General features: G+C 41.7%; 1 protein-coding gene across 2 annotated transcripts in view; it reads right to left on the minus strand.

Annotated features, from left to right (window-relative positions):
* LOC117157804 (uncharacterized) overlaps nt 1-21,339 on the minus strand; it is a 187,530-nt gene that overhangs the window by 59,839 nt on the left and 106,352 nt on the right. For both annotated transcript variants that reach the window (XM_033336075.2, XM_076622114.1), the window contains exon 3: nt 13,874-14,082. In XM_033336075.2, coding sequence (XP_033191966.1) covers nt 13,874-14,082 — 209 coding nt within the window. The remainder of the gene's footprint in view (nt 1-13,873; nt 14,083-21,339) is intronic.

Below are 21,339 nucleotides of genomic sequence, written 5' to 3' on the forward strand. Positions count from 1 at the left end.
TTAATTAGCTTTTCTAATGCCTCAATTGACTTCGCTATCACAGAATAGCCTAAACGAACTTCAACTTTGAGTTTTAAAGTTTCGAAGGACGCTCACTTTTCGGATAATCTTCAGATATTCTTTTGGCCTTCATCAAGGGATACTCAGCTTGAGATTTCTATTGTTCAGAGATTTAACTTGAGATTAAGCTTAATATTCAAATTTATTCAGGCGAGCACGTTCGCTCGATCTGTGAGAAGAAAGGTTAAAAGGAGAGGACCTATTCTTCCGGTTGATCGTGCACCACAGGACCGACAACTGGTATCCGCGGCCGAATGAAATGTTTGCCTGCGCGATCGATACTCGCCACGTTCAGGATCGCGTGTTGACAAAACGATGCCATCGATGTTCATTAAATATTCAATAGCTGTTGCTCTATGACAATTCACGCACCTGTCCCGCCCACATGAAACAATGGCAACGAACGTTTCGAGCAAAGGAAACCTACCCCTTTGCAGAGAAATCAGTTATCTCTAGACATCGATATCGATGAAAATTGCTTACACCGATGGAAATTTGTTAGAAAGTTTATATTTCAAATTCTAGAGTCTTTCACATAGCAGATATAGGTGCATTGGTTATTGATTGGAAAAATAAAAGTTACAGGAAACTAATTTAAAAGGTATCTGTTCTAGTCGTTCGATAAATAATTTATACACAAATCTGTACGAAGTAATTAGCGAGCATTCATTGTCAGATATTATGTATAAAATAACAGCTATTTTTTAGTTTTATGAGAAACGATGCGCATGAATATTAATTTATTGAAAATTAATTGGAAAATAAAAATTCTCAATTTGCATCGCTTCCAATAATAATCCATCGAACTAATAGTAATCGAGATTAAGTTGGACGGTTCATTTTAGAGTACATCATTGTAGTTTATATTCTGTATTAATAGCATTTATCCTGTCAAATATCAAATACAAATTGAGATTAGATATCTGTATTTACATATTCACATTATTGCGAAGAATATTTGTTATTATAACGATACTAATTGAGGTATAATGCGTTTGCCGCTACTAAAATATAACGACGTGCCATTTGTATCTTTTATCACGAGTAAGTTATTTATTTATCTTAAACAAGCACATTTATTTCAACACAATGTTTGGCTTATACCGGAACTCGACTTAAACCACACGGATCAACCCTATTCTTTCTAACAGTGGATCAAAAACAGAGGAAATTAAGATTCACCAATTACAGATACTCTCGTTCATCATCCCCTTCTAAAAATCACACGATGTTCGAACAACAACGTATTACACCTGAATCAAATTTAAATCACTTTAATCAATTCTAACTAACAATTAATTCAAAATAAAAAAATTCTGATCCACCAACTCTTACTCCACTATCCCCCTTCCACCCTTCAACAAGATTCGATCAATGAAAAAGATTCGCGAATAGGGAGCAGCTCCCGACGCGGAAGGAAGCAAACACAAGTCTCGTCGTGGCGCTTTATTCGAGCGCGTACACGTGAACGACGTTAGTCCCGCATTGATTATTCCCCGAATCAATTCCGAGTGAGCCGTCCTGTCGACGACGACGACGACGACGACGACGACGACGGCGGCGGCGGCGGCGATGGCGACGAGTGTGCACAGGCCGATGCTCTTGCATGTTCGCGAAAAATCTAATCGTTAAAGTAAAGCCCACATTACGGTCCCGGGGACGTTTACCCACGATCGAACTGCACACACGTGCCTGGGCGAACCCTTTTCAGCAGCTGAATAATAAATGCCGCGGCGATCCCCATACCTCGAAACGTATTTGTCCCGGCGCTACTGCTGCTCGGCCTTTCCTTTGACGTGGCTACTCGATAACGTCGATACTCATATTCCCGCGTACCTACGTATGCATGGTCGGTTAATTGCTGGCGAAGGAAACACGAAAAACCTGCAGCCAGCGATGGCGCGCAACTTTTCCTTTTGCCTGAAAATGTACTTTCCTTCTTCGTTTGGGTCAGGTACCTGCCATTTCTGGACAATGAACACACGGTAGGCCATCGAAGAATTTAAACTTGGATTTGTTTCGTAGAGTAGTATACAGCATATTAGGATTTTCTTGTAAGCTTTTGTTCTGTCATTATGAGGTATATTGATTGGAAGTGAGAGAGAATCTGATTCGCCAATGGGACAACGCTTCGCAATTATGTATCATTTTAAAGTCTAATTAATACCAATCTCTATGTGTGATTGATATATATCTGCAGGGGCACTCGACAACAAACTTTCCAACGGTTTCTGTCCCGTGGCTTGCTACACAAAGCAGACTCTATGAGAGAGTCAAGATGACTGCCAGATGTCTGAACATCTTCGTTGCATACCTTCAACTACAATAGATGTTTCTAGTTAAGGTCCTCCAAACTGAACAAGTATTTTTTAGTTTTAGCATTTCTTAATTTATTATCTACTCCGGAAAGATACGGGAAATCTGGTTTTTCTCACGTATGATGCTTCCCGCTAGCAACTTACTCTCGAGGGCGGTTAGCATCCTTCTTCACCTGGTAGGTAGATTAACCAATTATCAGCAACGTGCATTGCCCTCACTTTCCTAACGAAAACTTTCCTTAACGAATCCGATTATCTCGTACCCTTAAACACACTCATCATAGTTTTCCTCCGCAGCATCATCGTCACAGAAACTACAGTTCCTTGAGCAATCATCATCTTAACTTACATCGTGCACTCTGCTCAATCGCTATCTTAACTCATCGTCTATCAGTCGAGTTGTAACGGAGAAGTGCGAATCGTCAGTTGCAATTGCGAGTTCTACGTAAAGTGTCGAAAGCGAGAATTGCTAGTACATATACTGTTTAACACGTTGACTGTCACGACACCCGTATTCAGGTGACAGCAAAGTTCCCGGTAGGACCGCGTCACCCGTATTCGGGTGGCGCTTATTTGACTACTTGCGAATTGACTACTTTCTAGAGGAAATAATAAAACTATTGAATTGTTATAAAAATAATACAAAAAAGATTTATAAAAAAAATTATTTACTCGCATTACTAAAATATCGATGACAGTACCTAGCAGAGAACGCTTGGTACTGCGGCATGCGTGGCCTGACAGAGATTTCAGTGAAAACACGCGTGCAGTCAACGTGTTAAACATCTCTGAGTGTTTCTTTGGCACCGACCACGTCCTTGTCACGTAAAGTTAAGGGTTGGTTGATGAAATAAAATAGCTGAGTCGGAACACAACTATTAATTTTGTTTTAATTATACTTTATTATGAATTCAGCAATCACAATGTAATACACACTGAATTAACATAAATCACAATTCACTCCAACCGCGTTATGTAAGACTTAGTTACACTGATACGTTAAGTACGCGACTGTTATAAAGGTAGAGACCGGTAAAGATATGTTGACTATTCTAAGGATACAGAATAAGTGAGTCTTACTGACGATACTGTGTCTGAGGAAGGCTAAGGGTGGGTGTGTCTAAGGACACGGGACTATGGAATTTGTTGATGACAATTTTGGTTAAGGAAGTGAGGGCAATAGACACCGTCTCCGATTGGATAATAAGACGGTTGGTGGACCAGGAAGAGTTTTAGCCGCCCTCGCGAGAAAGTTGCTAACAGAATATACCAGATGTGAAGAAAACCAACTTTCTATGCTAACACGTGTTAGACAATAAACGTAAAAGGAAATCTAAGACAAGAGATACTCGCTTGGTCCGAAGGACCTTAACTACGAAAATTTCAAGACCCCTGGTGGGTACTTAAGACTATTGAGGGTACGCGCCAAGGATGTGCAGACATCTGGATGCCATCCTGTCCGCGGTGTGTGGCCTGGTCCCTGATGTGAATTGACGTTACATCCTATCCACCTCATATCAATTATTAATTATCATCATGAAAACAATAATTCGCTATAATTATCAAAAACATCTTATAACTGCATTTCGTACCAGCCAATAACAACTAAGCTTATAATAGTCACATTATGGAAACAGATCATTCTCAATTCAGTGCTCTAGAAAAGAGCACACCATTCAAATCACACTCCTTTACGAAAGTCGAGAGGCTGTTTCACGACCTCGATAGGACGAATCGTTGGGTGCTCGACAGGCAAACGAAGCAACGAGAACGAGGAGAGGCAATTAGCCGCGCGACGCTCGCCTCGTTATCTTTCCTTCACCGGTTCACTTCGCGATTTCCTCAACGTCGATTCTCATACGGTACATCGCACGACGATCTCTCGCCTCTTCGTGTTTTCTGAAACGTTACCGATCGCATCGCGCGCCTATTGCTCAACCTACACGTTAGCCACGGAAACTGCTTATGCAATTGGCGAGTGCCGCGGGATACGTGCGCGTCAATTAGCCCCGTCTATCGCGGAACGTTTCAATTAGTCCATGAAGAAATCATTGAGAAAGAATTCATATCCAGGCGAAAGTAACGGAGAACTGTTGCAGGCGCGTTTGCAGATTTTCTGGCTCAACTTCGTTTCCAGATATCACGAATTTGTGACGCTTTTGTGACATACTGAAGATTACAGACGAAGCATATAAGTACAGTTTCTTTCACTTTCTCATCTTGATATTATTTAATAGTTAAAAGAACGTACTTTGATATAACAATTAAAAAGAGCAACAGCCTACCTGGTCCAAAGATATGCCTACGTACCTAAGTCTTTTAGTAGCAGATTTTGTGGCACTTTGAAAATCGATAACCCAATAGGTCTATATCGTAAATTTAAAAAACAATATTTATCATCACAACATCGCTTGTTTGGACTTTTCAATTTATGAGACTGATTAATGTAGCTTCTAAATGACTTGATTAATATTATTAAGGAATAAGTTGCTGTCTGATAGATATCAGCTAATTGGCGTTCTGCAAAATATTAGACGCTGACAGAGAGCGGTATCATAATAGCTTTGCCCAATTAAAGTCTATGAGGCGTCCAAGCAAACTGTTCAATGAACTTTATACATAAAAATTACGTACAAACGTTATACGTAGAAACTAGTATTTTTATATTCTACGCATCAAAGACTATCATATGTTACAAAAAAAAAAAAAGAAAAAAGAAAAAATGAGAAATTCAGTATGGCCCAAAACGAAGTTGAGCTGAATTTCGTATTCGCAGGGAGAGGGTCGGCGTCGAGCCGCTTAATATGCCGTCGCGGTTCGCGGTCGAAATACGGGAACACAAAGCTTAACGCCGTCAAAGGTGGCCCAATAATGTCGTGTTTGTTATCGACCATTATTAGCCAGATGTCCGGAATTTCGACTAAATTGCCGACAGAAATTCCATCCCCGATCGAGGGACCGCGTTAGTAGTTAATATCGAAATGCGCCGTTTCATCGGTAATAAAATCAGGGGTGGACCTTTTGCGTCCATAAAGTCCCGATCGAACATTATCTTGCCGTTACAGGCTATAATCACGGGCCCCGTTTTGTCGTGTTTGCGTTACTCTGCCACCTACGGTTTACTATAAAAGCTGTCAAATGAAAAATTGAGGCGCTTCCACTAGGACGATAATAAATATCGAAGATATTCGATACACGCTGAGCCATTTGAAAGGCCTCTCTGACATTACAAGTTGTGATTTTTTTGAAATGAGATCGAATATTCCCTTGTTGGAGCTATCGAAAATTTATACAACGTTTAACACGTTGATCGTCGTGTTACTAGATTTTTTACAACGATTAAAATAACGCATTTGCTAACTTGAAACATTTTCAACGATGCGAATAACTTGGATAACATTATTGGAGAAAAAGTACTCAAATACAATATAATATTTCGTAAAAATTAAACGTGACGATGTACTATATTCCAATCTAGTGCGGTTCCAAGGACAAAGTATATGGATTAAAAATCGCGTGTCCGTTAAGGTGTTAAAGAGATTGTTTTATATAGAAACTTGTTTTTTAGATTAGATACGGAGATATTACTGTGATTATTATGTAGGGTAATGTCGTGTTAGAGCATCGACTGTCATTACAGCAATACGCTCGCTGGAGAACGGACGTTGTTATTTGCTAAGCGGTGAAATATTACCTTCATTAAGACAGCCGTTTCCAGGGATTAGCAGTCGAAAGAACGTACAATTAATTACGACACGTTCGAGCCGAGCGCTCGTGTTACTTCCTACCAAGCATCGGACAGGAAATTTACGATCGCTTTTTGCCCCCCATCTCGAAAATCTCGTAACCAAAAAGAGAAAAAAAGCAAATTATACGAGATATGAACACTTACGAGATACGTTTACGAGGCACGGTCGGAGATCGTATTATATTCTATGTTAAAGATCTGCTTCTAGTCGAATCAGTATATAATAATCATACGATAACAAGTTACAATTTCTCTTATTAATCCTCAGAAATCGGACTACTCTAATAATGTCGAAGACTAATCAAAATAGTTCAAAATACACATATATAATTATTGATAAAAATCTTCGTACATTCTACATTATAACCGATACTATTTTTGATAAAATAAAATCCTACGAAATCTCATTGTAACGTTAGTATATTCTATGCCAAGAATAAGAACTGGATCCAAGTACAGTTAAAAAGGGAAATATCTTTAATAATCCGAAAAATCGATTGTTGCTGACTTATTTAAATATAGGTACACAGTACGAAGAATATTCTGTAAAAATTTCGTTAAAAGACTTCCAAAACTTCGCTTAGAATTATAGTCAAAGTTACCAGAGCGCAAATATAAAAAAGTAGAAAACCAACAAAGAAAACCAACTCCTCGGGCACCAGCGTCCGGTCAAAATGACCGGGGTTCAATGTCTGACAATTAAAAACCAAAATCCTCTGTCCACCTGTCAAACCTACCAACCTGCAACTACTAATTATCCCACTATCTCGGTATTAAGCAGATCCCATTGTGCAACGGTTTCTCGGCGAACCAGGGTCGAGGAACATCCCACGCAAGCCGAGCGTGAAGCAGTGGGCCGAGAATTGGAATAATTAGAAGTCACCGGTCGCGGGCGAGTCACGAGGGGCATTACGAACTGCGGCGGTCAGGACACGTCGCTGACCATGGACAGGAAACTTTCGAGGCGAAAGGTGTGAAAAGGGGCTCGTGGGGGTGAGAGCGGCAGACGTGGAACCGGTAGGGGAATAAGGATGAAAATATATCGTCTCGATAGTGGCCCGAATTAAACGTTTAATTGTAAAGGCAACACGTATGAGCGTCGTACGCGGTGCAAAGAACGAATAGAAAGAGGAATGGTAGGGAGACTTGGATGTAGAAGAGACAGAGTAAGAGGGTTAGGGGAGGTTCCGCAAGGATCGAGCCGGCGGGGAAGCGAATATGGGTAGGTCGGAGGTGAGAAGGTGGCAGAGGTGGAGGTAGCAATTAACTTCTCCTCGCGAGATTAGAGCGAGATATTACGAGATATCGAGCGACTTAACGGCAACACGCGAGAGACTTCAAAGGCAGTAATAAACTGTCTCTAATGAACCCCTTATCGTTGCTACCACCACCCTCAAACTTCTTCAGCGACCTACCACCACTACTACCACTACCACGAAACCAACACCCCGATAGTTGGCAGCAGCCAACGACTAACCAGGCCGCTTGTACGTGTCCGCGTGTTCTCTACCACTCGAGCCCGCATCGGTCTGAACGCTGAAATACTCTTCTTCTTACTTTGCCTGCATACCAAACCCGCACTTCCTATACACTATACATGCGACACGACCAGCGTGTTTCTCCTCTCGCAGCGTGTTTCTTGTCGCTTGTTTTTCTTCCCTTTCCTCTTCTTAAACTTTTTCTCCTCCACTTCAGCGGACTTTTTTCTCCAACCCTTTGCCCTCTCTTATCCGTGACCCTCCTCCGCGCGCGCCGCGTCATCAGATCGTGTGTTGTCGCACGACCAGCGCGATAAGCTGCCATTACCACGTCGATCGCGATTCCTGTCATGCGGAAAACTCGTCCCGCCACGTCGTTCGCGTGCCAGCCTCTATTACGCTCTCACCACTTTGTAAATACGTTCCACCGTCCGAGGAACGATCGTTCGCGCGTATCACGCTGCTCTTTGCACCCGGGATGCTGCGTTGATCGTACGATCAACGATCCTTTGCCGGTGAACTCGTACGTCGATGTATAACCAACGGTGATACGATGAAATCCTTCATCGAAGAGTAGGATGCCTCGTGTATCGTGTGCATTAGATCGATTTCTAACGCGTCATTGATCGCGTGTCGACGCGGAAACCGCCGCGAGGAGAACGTCCCGAGTGTACTCCGATCTGGCTGAACCCGTTCGGCTTTTCTTTCTTTTTTCTTTTCATTCCAGCCCCTCAAAGTGACAACGGGGCGAAGAGCCGCACGCCACTCGACCGCGTCTACTCTTAATGGAATTACAAGCTACAAACCGGTCCCCGGGACCGCGAAAGGGTTAGGAAATGAAATGGCGGGATCGCATCGGCGATGTCCTCTCCCGGCAAGCAGCCGGTCGGAATCGCGGCACGACGGCAGACGAAGCACCCTGTCGCCGGGCTCCGTCAAGCCCAATCATGTTGATTCAACAAAGTACCCACCTACCCAAATTGCTGGAATTTGGTATTCGGCCAGAAAGACGGAGCGAGGAGAATCAGAGAAAACGGTGAACAGAGAGCGGGACACAGAGAGAGTGGGGCGGAGGGGGTGGTCGGGAGGATGAGGAGAAGTGGAGAAAGAGAGAGAGAGAGAGCGAGGTGCTCTGAAGCGGTCTGATTGCACATCTAGGCCAAACCAGCACCACGACGACGTCGCTCCAGCGGAAAGCCGAGCGATGATTGGCCGCTCTCTTCACTCCGCAACCCATGCCCCTTCACCCTCCGTACACCTTCAATCCCTTCAGTCCTCGTCCGTGCACCCGAAACCCGATGGCGTTGGAGGCTGGGGGTGATTGGACGCATCTCGGTGATTGTGGCACCCGCCACCCTACCACCCTCCCTCTTTCCTCCCGAAACTACCACCCACTCAGCCACCCACCCTTCGTACCCCGTGTGTCCCGACTCGAACCGTTCCCATACCTATACCCAAACTCCCCCATCTTCCTCTCTCTCTTTCTCTCTCTCTCTCTCTTTCGCTCCCTCTTTTCCCCTTTCTCCCCATACCCCTCGTGCACGGCTGTAAATCGAGTTTACCCTCTTGCCGTGGCTCAGCCCTTCAATCAAACTGATTGAAACATTCCTTGAATCCAAAAGAAACGAACCACTACCTCCTACCCTCGCCTATCTCTCCGCTCTGTCTCTCTTTTCTTCCCCACGCTTATCCTGTCTCACTTTCTCTCTGGATCAACCTTCTCTTTCGCCTTTACTCCCCATTCACTCGGTCGATCGCTGGTTCTCCCTCTGTTCCGGGTATCCCTCTCTTTCTCCCTCTTACACCAGCTGTCTCTGCCGCCTTCTATCCACGGATGTGCAATTCGACCGTCTCTCTCCCACCGTCCGTCGCGCTTCTTTCTCAGCTGGCTCCCCCTTCTAGCAACCCCTACCGCAAGCCTGATGTCGATGCTTCTGTCGCGTCACTCCGCTCCGGAGTGCTACTTCTCTCAATTCGGATAGCGGCTTGTTTTTCCTTCGAAATTTCACGGGGAAATTTTCTCGACGAGTTACGCCTTTGCAGGCAGATGAGGGGGCAGGAGGCGGCCGCCTCCCGAATTGTCGTGGCTGACTCGCAAGTATACACATACGGGTATACACGAAGAAGGACCGTGACGTGGTTGTGTCTTGCGAGAGTCGTTCCGTCAAAGGATTGTCTTTAACGATACTGCCGGCTCCGAGTTCCCGGGTAACCTAACGAGCAAACTGAACAGGATATTAAATTGAGGCAATCGTTGCCGGCAAATTGAACCACTTTTCGTTCTGTCGAACTCCCGCGATGAAATATGACGTTGAATCTTGTTTTATGTATTTTAAATATCTCTTATTCTCTCGGAGTTTCACTTCCATCTTCAAAGTTCGAACGATCGATCCAAGGACACTGACGTACCATCTTTTCCAAAATTTGCCTCTTTCGATTCAATTTTTCCGTCGCCTCGAACTCTTCCTCGGGAACTTCGATCTTTACAGAGTCAAACTTACTTCGTGTAACTCCATCCGCAGTGATAATACATTTTCTATATTTTGTTTCTATTCCTTTTTCTTTTTTTTTAATTTCACTAACAAAATATACAGCTTTCAAGTTGCAATATACATCCTAAATGAGTTTCCTGCGAAACAGATCAGCGAGGAAAACACGCGATCGTAATTAACGCCAAGTTTTACTCGCATTGTGTTTCCAGCGAGATCGATTTCTAGGACGACGTCCGACTTCCGGAAATACGAAGGAACCGCGCGCGCCACTGGACATCTGGATGGACGAATCCGTCTCCAATTCCGGCATGCGGGACGGAGACGCCTCGTAATCAAATATTGATACTACGCTAGACTAAATCGTTGGACTGTGCTAACAGATTAGAGCGTACGTGTGCTGCTGCGGACGAGTCTCTCGCGATTGGTTCGACAAGGAAGGACCACGACTAACACGACCACGAATACAAATGTCCAGCGGAATCTTATAATCACAATAATTCAATAGAAAACGAGATTTTCTATTTTTACGAGGAATCTAAGGTAAACCTTTCAATGTTTCCTTCTTTGATCGATTGATAGATTTTTCATATATTTATACACAGGATTGTATGAATGACGGATGAGAAGGGACTACGTTTAGCACAGTCGCGAATATAAATGTTTAAAGGAATTTTACAATTAATGCGACTTAAGGAAAAAACAAAATTTTCAATTTTCACCTGTTCTCCTTTCGTGTTCATGTGTAGAATTATATATGTTTCATTAAAAATGTCTCCATTTAATAACATTTTCTTCAATCTACTGTTATCTTGTTTTTTAAGCCATTTTGCCAAGAATGCAAAAAAATAAAATAACAGTTATGAATCTGTAATATTATTTACGAATGATGAAATAAATTAATTAGAGGAATGAAACGCCTGTACCAACGAAGGTATTAATCATTAAATTTTTAATTTTAGACTAGATCTTGTGTATAATTACATGTATTAATCTTCTTGTGATTATGATCTGTGATATTTTTACGATCTCTTCAAAGTAAAAATTTCAAATGTTCCTTAAAGCCTTCGCTACACGAAACCAGTCCCCGTCGAAGATCGTAATAAAGGAATTAATTAAACGAAGTATAAAATTTCATAACGACCAGCCGACCCGTTTTACTTCGAACTGCCACGGGGCTGAATATTTTCCTTCATTGTCGACCGTTTAATTAATTCGTTCCATCCCCGGAACGCTGGCCAATTCGTTTCGACTACGTGTCACTCTCTTTCATGTTTATCTAATTTGTCAATTCTCCAACAATTACGTAACTCTCAAGAAAAAAATAATCGAGAGAAAAAAAGGCAGGTAATACAACTTTCGAAATATTAATTTATCCATCCAATCTACTTAATGAGAATCAACCATAAATTTATCAGATTATATATATGCTGTGATCAATAACGAGAACAAATTACGTTTCAGTATCTATTTCATCACGCTTGCTCGTTCGAAGACTGTATCATATATTTTCCAGGTTTAATCAGAGATGAAAAGAAGCATCGTTTCGCGGCGAATTAATAGGTCGACAAAGGAAAAAAGAGAATACGGACAGACTCATTGGATTCTGTACACACCGGCTGCCCCGGCCAGATTGTGCCGATCTATTTTAAGGTGATGCCAACTAACTTCTGCGTCTGTTTCTCATTAAATTGCGCTTTGACCTCGAATCTTCTAAATTTGGAACGGTCTCCGTCGATTAACCGTTTTCAAACGCGACGTAGACCATCTCGGTAATTTTTCAATCTATCGAAAATGAGAACCGATTTGACATATCGACGAGATTGTTTGGAATCCTAAACCTTCGCCAATAATGCAACTCTAAATATCAGTAATTTAATGACCGGTATCACATTATAGCGGAACAAACAACTTTGAAAATTGTAAAGTTTTCAACGTTATATCGATACATCATTAAGATCGTTATAATAATTTTGTCACATAATTTTTGCTTAACCTACCATAGCCTCCGTATCAGAAATCAAAGTTTCCCACTTTCCCTTCGTTTAAACTTAACGAACTAAAAATGAAGAACCTCTGTTCACTCGATGATAAACCATCTATTCGAGAAATCGATGATAAAAGGTATGATCAAAGAGAGTCGCGAAGCGGGGCAAAACATCACGTTGTTACAAAGACAGTATTCGAAAAGAGGGACGAAGGAAGCGGCGTATAATCAACGGCTAAGTGTCACAGCGAAGTGACAGCTTCGTAGATTGCAGCTATTTTGCGCCAGCGGAATGTTGATTGTTCGATACTTGGCGCCAACGAGTCTGTTCGGTTGGTGATCATCGATGCACCGGAAGTGGTGCGATTAATTCAGCCGTAGTAAGCGTTTATCAGCATGAAAACGTTACGTATCAATTATCGTTAATTCCTATGTCAGTTGCGAGCCAATGCAACTTCGCTCGTGTAATCCACGCCTCTTTTTCTTCCGGCGCTTAAAAGTTTTATCATCTTCATCGTATTACTTATCCGCTAGTGCAGACACGTTTAATAATCGAACAGGCTGATACGAATACGCGGCCACGGAATTAATCGGTCGAGCAATTGCGTGTCTGCGATTTAATGAAGCTCTAAACGCGACGTTCGTGCCGTGTAATCCTGTTTCGCGATCAATCAACGGCTGCGAGTTGGGACGTTTCAGGCGAGCAATCGGGTCATCCCCCTAAGTAACGCCAGCGTTTCCAACAATTGATAATAGCACCGCTAAAACGTAATTTGTACTTGAATAAATGTCTTCTGTAGAAATTAGAGTAAACGGGAAAAGATTTATAACACTTGACTATAACGCTCGATTCAACTTTGTATAATCAAGTTGGAAGAATTTTAACGAAGATTAGGTTGCGGACGTTCATGCATTTATGGGAAATTCAAGTACTCTGAATTCGCATAATACGCAAAAAGTATATAGGATATTCAAAATTGCTCGTTATCATCTCCATGTGAGTTTCACTTCTCTAACAAGTAATTAATTCTCTACTAATAACTTCTCATAGAAATACAAATTTACATAAACATTCGCGGGTTACTACTGCTGCTGTTGCTAATGACATAGAAACCGAAGAATTTTAACGACGAAAACGATTTAAAAAAAGTATCGAATAATTATAGCATATCTTTCCTAGTATAGCGGCAGTTCAAGTTGAAACGGAAAATTCAAATCTGGCAGAGACCCATATTATTGTTTCTTTGAATACTAATAACGTTGTTTTGGGTTACAAAGTCTAGAAGCAAAAGAACTTTGAACATTGCTTAAAAAATTATATTGCATAAAAATAGAAAATTGTTATTGCTGTTTCTTATAATCTTCAGCCAGAGTTACACAAAAAGGTTAACTTTCTGTGGTAACGTCCGTTGATATAAATGTATGAACATTAGTATTATTATCCATTCTTCGATTGATTTAGTAGCATTGAACGAGCGACGATTAAAACCGGCATACACTATCTCTGCATTTGTACTTATTTTAACTCGTTACTTTATCAAATACGCATACACGTTATAACCACCTCACTAGTGTAATTTCTACACGCGAAAATTGTTATTATATGTGATTGATATTTTTCAATTTGTCTCTTTCATACATGAAAATATAAAAATATTGGTGTGGTTGGGAAACGAATTTCGCGATCGTACGAATTTTGTAGTTCGTTTCACAAATTCGCAACGATACTCGTACCATTAGGTAGTTGAATGGTTAGCTGGGCTACTTTCAAGAGAAGTGAGTACGATCCTTACCTTCTGTAGTCGCTTTTGCAGAGGATCATGCCGCTCCTGGTGTAGCACGAGTGGCCGATTTCCGCCAGTGCCGCACCACAGTACGAGCACTTGAGGCAACCGTTGTGCCAATACCGATCCATCGCCAGCAACAGCCATCTTTCGACTATTTGACCGCCGCAACCGGCGCACTGCTGGATCCCCGTTGGACCACTTGGACCACCTTCTTGCTGTAGCAAAAAGGACACACCATGTTTCATCGTAATGTGCATAATTCCTTATATAATACTAAAACTTGCAAATCAATTTATTCAATTTATTATATCGTCTTACGGGCGCTTTTTCCAGAAAGCTACGATTATTATTTGTCAGCAAAGTGAAAATCATATTGAAACGATTTGTAAATTGAAATTCGGAACGATTTCAATTGGTCAATATGGAAATTAAAGAATGGAATCTGGTTAGAAATATAATAGAAGATTTTTGGTAAATTTTCCAAGAGTTTTCCCAGGCAGAGTAAATAATGTTTCAGGATTTCGAAATCGTGTTTCCTAGAGAAGTTCTCGAATAATAATTGGCTCACGCAATTAGGAAGCAACGAAGTTACTCGGTGACTTCAACTTCTTGCGGCACTGAGAACTGCGAAGTTCTCCAACCAAACGGCGCGAAGTGGAAATTGATTTGTCCAAACAAACTGGCGAATGCTACTTTCATGGATACACGTGAAAGTACATGGAACACTTTCCAATTGATATTCTGCTGCAGGACAAAAGAATACACGAAGTATAACATATACATTTTCCTAAATTTTCGCACGGTGTATTTTATGTGCGCAGAAAACAGGATATGAAGCACAGAAATTTTAATTCTTTTTTATAAAGGAGCTATATATATTGCCTTCCTCAGCTAAAACGGAATTTCCTATCTAGTATTCTCTTATTTTTCAAAATGTCTTGAAATATGAATGAAATTCCTCGAGCTTTCTACTTTAGGTGAAGTTGCATTATACAGACCCGTTACAAAATGATGAAATATTTTAAATGGAATGAAGAAAAACAGATAACACGAAGAAAATAATGAAGCTTTGGTTTTCCTTAATTTGCAAAATGGTAGTATCTACATAAAATTTTGATTAATAAGGACATAATACGGTCTAACCGTGAAGGCAACAACTGTAAAGAAATGTACGACGAGTTACTTTGTATCTTTGAATAATTACGAACATTTTGTGCCTTGACTTATGACGAAGCATACAGTAAAATATAAATTCCACTAAAAAGAGTCAATAGTATAGTAATTTTAAACAAACCATATTAAACACAAATAAGTAAAACAGCAAGCGTATTATGAAGTACCTACTATCGTTTGTAATGTTAATGGCTGAAGCTATAAAAGTTTATTTATCACTAAGCTGATTTACCACAAATTGGTTCTTTAATAGAACCTGCCTTTCCCCATAGTTGGACAATATAACAATGACTTACACAGTATCATTCTACAAATTTTATTCATTATTCCAATGGAATCAGAAAAAAAGACAAAAGTACGAAATTTACATTTGGAAGATAATAAATCATCGCATTGTTCCTGCGCGACTTTTTCACCATTTCGTAACAAGCGAGCACCCATTAACGTGAGCGCAATTACATGTGAGCGTAATTACGTAAAGACACATTAGCAGATCGATTAAACGGCGCGGTATTTCTTGTTTTAATCGGCGAAGACTTTGGCTGTTTTATCGAGTGTCCACCGGCCGATTACACAACGAAAATGTTAAGCGTAATAACACGTTGCAACGCGAGCCCGCGACGATTCACGGTACTTCTATTACCAGGAAAGAGGGAACGAGGAGGAAGAGGAGGAGGAGGAAGAGAGAGAAGCATTGCTATAATTAATACGAAATCGAAAGTCATTAACTGACGATAAATCATCGTGAAGCGTCAAGCGGGCAATCTCGGCGAACACTTAGTCGCTCGATTATGTAAACGCCGGTAAGCGTGAATAATCGTGGTCGACGTCGCTGATTATTAAAATATACGGCTATCAGATAAACCAAGCTGAGAATTGTCGCTGCTCAGCTCTGCACCGGGAAAATCATTGCAACCTTTCGATGTAAGGAGCTTCCACGAGAATACTGTACGTGCTCTATTGTCTCTCCTTGAAACGTCTTATCTACCACATCATTTCGAAATATTCGAGAAAACCTAACTTCCATAGTATACCTTCTCCTACCTTCGTTTTTTTTTTTTTTATTAAATCGGCGACATTTAATTATTATTTCATAGCAACCAGTATAATTAGTGTACACGCAATAGCTCACGAAGGTATTAAATTGTCCGGAAAGTGTCTTCCTTTGACAAACGTGTTTTTTATAACTATGCACCTTCACACAAACGTGAAACCAAGTCTGTGAAATATCGCGGTGTTTATCTCAATAGAACAAAATGGATCGCACGTAATTCGACAAAATAATATAAAACAAAAAACATTGTGTGTCCATTATTTCCTCATAAAACGAAAGAAACTTCTCGAACAATCTAATATTTGGACATTTGTAGAAACCTTTCCTATATACGTTACGTGTTCTATACAAAACATTCTGAAAATTCATGGCTTTGAAATATCACAGTAACGAGAGTCCACTGTCATTGTTTATAGCGGTAACGAATCTGAACTTGTATATACATAGAAGCTACGTGATATTTTGTCCAAGTATATAAAGGATATTTCGTTTATCTTGGATTCATTAGCATCTCTGTTATTTTACCAATCGTCGTGACAGTCGTGTCTCGTTAAACACATTATGGCGCTAATAAAATTTCAAAATGTTTGGCGTAACAGATATAATCATATTCACGAAAGGTATGCATAAATGTTAAAATATTCTCGTGAGCCATTGTATATCTTGAAAAATGACAAAACGCTAGAGGACAGGACATTTGGTAGTGTCGCCATCGAAATTTTCGTTCGTTTGATCGAGTGTTTCATCGCGTGGATTCTCGGTGGATAAATTCGAGGCACCATACCGCGATTGTAATCTGTTTCAAAGTAAAAATTCACGTGAAGCGTGACTAACGCGCGGAACAATTAAGGGGTAGGTTATCTTTAAGGCGAATCTTTTATTACAGGAAATTGAAAAGGAAAAAAGAAATATAGACAGGCCCAAGTACACGTTTTCTGGGAACTTGCACATTTAGACGCTTCCAATTTGTTGGGAAGCGGAGAGTGTCGTTTCAATAAGCCCGAATTCAAGCGACGTACCTTTTCTTGCCGGTCATGAACGTCATTAATTTCTGTCAAGCGCATAATAAACTCTAAACGGATTCGAGTGAGCCATGCTAAAGACCGGCCACTTCAAGCTTTTTCTTCGGTTCACTGTTCAACTAGAGGAAATCAATTTCGAGTGTCTAAATGATACACGTTAACGTGCATATTTTTCCTCCTATTAAAATTGAAACTTAAAGAATTTGAAACGTGTAATTGGACGTTAGAGTATGTATACGAGTAGCGTGAAAGATGAAGGAAGGTTGTGTAACAAAATTGAACCTATACAATTCAATAAATGTATATGAAATTGAAATGTAAATCGAAACGAACTTTCCGGCCAATATATCACCATAAATAGTTATCGTCAAATGAACCGAAGAAAAGTCTTATAGGCTTCATAGATTGGCATGTTCTTCGTGTAACAATAGAAAAGAGAAATTTGAAAACGGTCGTTTAACCAAAATTTTAACTATATTACTTTACTATAAGTAATTTTCCAATATTATAAAATCGATTTATTCCGGAAATGAATGATTCAATCAGTCAACAGAAAAAAAAAACAGTTTCCACAAGACCGATCAAATTTAGCGAGTCTATTCCAGATTCCGTCATCTCCTGCAACCTGTTCGGTGAAACGAAACTATTTCTGACCGAGTCGAGCGTTATTACACGCGCGACGACTGCGCGATGAGCGGTCGCGCGTACCAGCGTGGAAGCTTCGAAAAACAGCGAGCGCGCAACTGGTTCCGAGGCCGTTGCTTGATTTACTGGAACGATTTCTATGATAATCGGGCGGAACAAGCCTGGACTTGAAGAACGCACAAACGAAAGGACCAAGAGACACCGAACGTGACGCCGTAAATTCAAAATCGAGGCCGATATTGGCGCTACAGTTCTCCGCGAACTTTGATCTCCATGGAAAACTTCTTGCAAAATCGTTGTTGTAATTTGCTTACAAGAATCGCGTGGCTTATCGTTCCACTTGCATCTCATGAGATATCGCGACAACGACCTTTCTGTCCACGCGAGTCCGCGAAAGAAAGGTAGAAAATGCAACAACAAGTAGAGAGCAAAAGAGAAAAAGACTAGAAGTGTGAGAGAGTTCAAGGTGGCTCGTCCGAGTAAACGTCAACAAAGAAAAAAAAGTGTCTTCTTAGAAAGCGACGCGTGCAGCGGCGGTAATTTATCGAAGAACTAGCATCGCACGGTAAACTCGGTGCTCGTGTTCGATCAACGAGGAAAATCGTTTTCCTTCTCACTTTTTGCCTCGACCTAACGACACTTCTTTCGCAATTACCACGCAATTACGATCGTCCAGTTACTATAATCGAATGAAACTCGCGTAATTGCGCGTAGGAGGTGAGTCACAATGCAGTAGGGAACAAGAGACGACGTTGATCATCGTGGATTCGATTGTTCTTACGGTTCCGAGGCAACGAGTCGAAGCAAATTGCCAGGGAAAAATTCGGAGAGCAGAAGAAAGGGGGAGGGGAGAGTGAACGTAAGCAGCGACGCGTCGTATTAAACAAACACAGGAGAAACGTTCTCTGCGTTGCGCAATCGTTAGCTTGTTGGAAAAATTTAATTAGTCCCCCCACAGCTTCCCTAATGAGAACCATTTTCGCGACACGGGCAAAAAAGCATGGTGTATTGTCTTTCGTTGAATGGAAGAGATAAAAAGGGATAGAGAAAGGGATGGATCGATGAATATGCATATTTAGGCGGGAGAACGTGGCTAATACGAACGTTCGATTCACAACGATACCATTAACGCGAGGCTGAGATCGGAAACAGCCGAGCATCGGGACAAATCAAGGCAATCGGAACTGCCGGAGTCGTCCGGGCAATTTGCTTCAACTAGGATCACTGTCGAACGTCCCCGGTCAGATTCTGACGAAATTCGAACGTCCAGCCTCGAAATTTGCAACTGAAAATCGATTCAGAATCAGCGAACGTTGAACGGTTTTCTTTTTTTTATTTCATTGATCCACGTTAATTATTCGTACAATTTATGCAACACGAAAAGCTATGTAACGATAGTATGGATTCACTTCTAGATACTTTAGGGTTACGAAAAATATTCAGGACGAAATAAGCAAACCACAGCTTCCACTGTGCAACTAGTTCGCAGATATTGCCACGTTTGTCGCAATGAATACCACAGAGAAATCATCCAAATGACGAAAGACCAAGTAATATTATAATTTGGCTCTTACAATTTTATCTCCGGTGAAACATTTCATTTGGTTCATCCGTGACGCGATGGCGCTGTAGTGATGCGCGTGCACCTCCATGATCACCAACAGGCTCCCTCGACACAGTACCCGAAAATGATCGTCCTCAAGCACTTCTCACGTATTCACGCGGGCACTGATATAATTCGTTCTCGTTCGAATCGCCAACACGAAAATAAATTCTGTTTGGTATACACCTTGTTTGAACCACCTTGCACCAACCACCACGAAGAACCATTCAGGAAACACGATATATTTCCACGGACCCGCACGGAGCACGTTGTTCTTGGAATCTACGCGTCGCGACAAAGTTGCGTTGCCGTCGGCAACCGACAACAAGCTTCTCCTGGTTCGTTGTAACGCGCCGAGTGTAGCATCCCGTGGGCTTAGTCCAAGCTATATACACGGTGATCGGTCCCAAAAACCACTACGCGTGGTAGCGATGACGATCGCGATTACACAACGCAAAAAGCGGTCACAGAGCGCGCGAAAGACACACAGAGCAACGGTGTATATAAAGACGGATATATAAAGCAAGGAAGAAGGTGAGAGAGCACGCGCCACGAACAGAGGAAAAAGACGAACCGGTCCCGACCGAAGTCAGCAGCAAACTGACTGGTCCGTGGCTGCTTTGGGCCTCTGAATGCCTTGCGAGAGGCCCCGGGTTCAGGTAACCCAGCCAGCCACAGCAGGAGTGGGCCTGCTGGTGGGGGAAATAAAAAGGTGAGCCTAGAAAGGACCTAACTAACGTTGAAAGGGGACGGGACCCATCCATAGCTCCGGCCAGGCCGAACGAGGACAAAGATACGTGGTAGGGGAACGTGGAACAGAGATCGTGCTAAGTATTATGGAGTGAAACACGTTGCACGGAGAGAAGAGGGGGCGGCGTTCGAGGGAAAGAGGCAACCAGGGGGCAGCCTGGCCTCCTCCAGTTCCCCTCCGCCCCTATTCAATTATATTTCTCCATGGTAAATGCCTATATTGTTACGTTTGTCAATGGCGAGCTAAGTGAGGGTCACGTAGACGGATAATGTCTTCTGAATTTTAGCCTGCGACCCTGCTGCCGCGATTCTCTCGTTCGTCACTCTCGTTACCGACCCATGCAATGTTACTTGTAAAGGTATAGCTCATCGCACCTGTACGTCACACTGATTTCGCATCGAGGTGAAAAGTCGTTTCACACGCTAATCTATTGACACGATCAAGGTGCAAATATTTGCATATTAGGGTGCATGGGTTAATCTGGTTACTCGGGGTAAGTTTGCTGCGGTAATAAAAGAAATGTAAGACTTTGTATGTATACATACTTGATGAACAATTACTGGAATTTGTAAAAGTGCGTTGTTGTAATGAAGGAATTGAACGTTATGACCACTTTTGTAGTTCTAGTATTAAAATATGGATATATTTAGTGTATCAATAATTCTCAGGTTACGTATATAATTGTCGCCTACGATTAACATTTTTTCAAATGAGAAGTATTATTGTTTAGGAGAAATTAGACAGTGCAGAGGGAATGAACTTACGTAATGAACGGCCGACGCTGGTTATTACGCGAACAATGAGCCGCGTACACGTTCCAGCTGTTTCCGGTTGAAAACTTTTTCTCGTGACCATCGTCGCGCGACCAGCCAGCGTAGAAAGTGCATTTTAATCGTACGAGGAGAACCGTTTCGCGGTACGAAACGCTTCCAAGACCGGACCGTTCCTTCTCTCCTTTCCTCCCCTTCGATGGAACAGAGTTGGCGGGAAACGAACGCCACTCGACCAGGCCTCATTAACGAGGGATTTTAATTTAATTTCATTCGCCGTTTGATTCTGTAACGGTCGTCGGGAACAAGAATAAGGGGAGAGAATAGCAACGAATGGGATAATAAAAGCGAACAGGAAGTACAATGATACGGGGAATGATTCCTCTGTACGGATTGAGAACTGAAGATGTGAAATTAATCTGAAGAAATCATCTATAGAGTGATTTAATTTACG

Source organism: Bombus vancouverensis, chromosome 10 (assembly GCF_051014615.1).
Source record: "Bombus vancouverensis nearcticus chromosome 10, iyBomVanc1_principal, whole genome shotgun sequence".
NCBI lineage: Eukaryota > Metazoa > Arthropoda > Insecta > Hymenoptera > Apidae > Bombus > Bombus vancouverensis.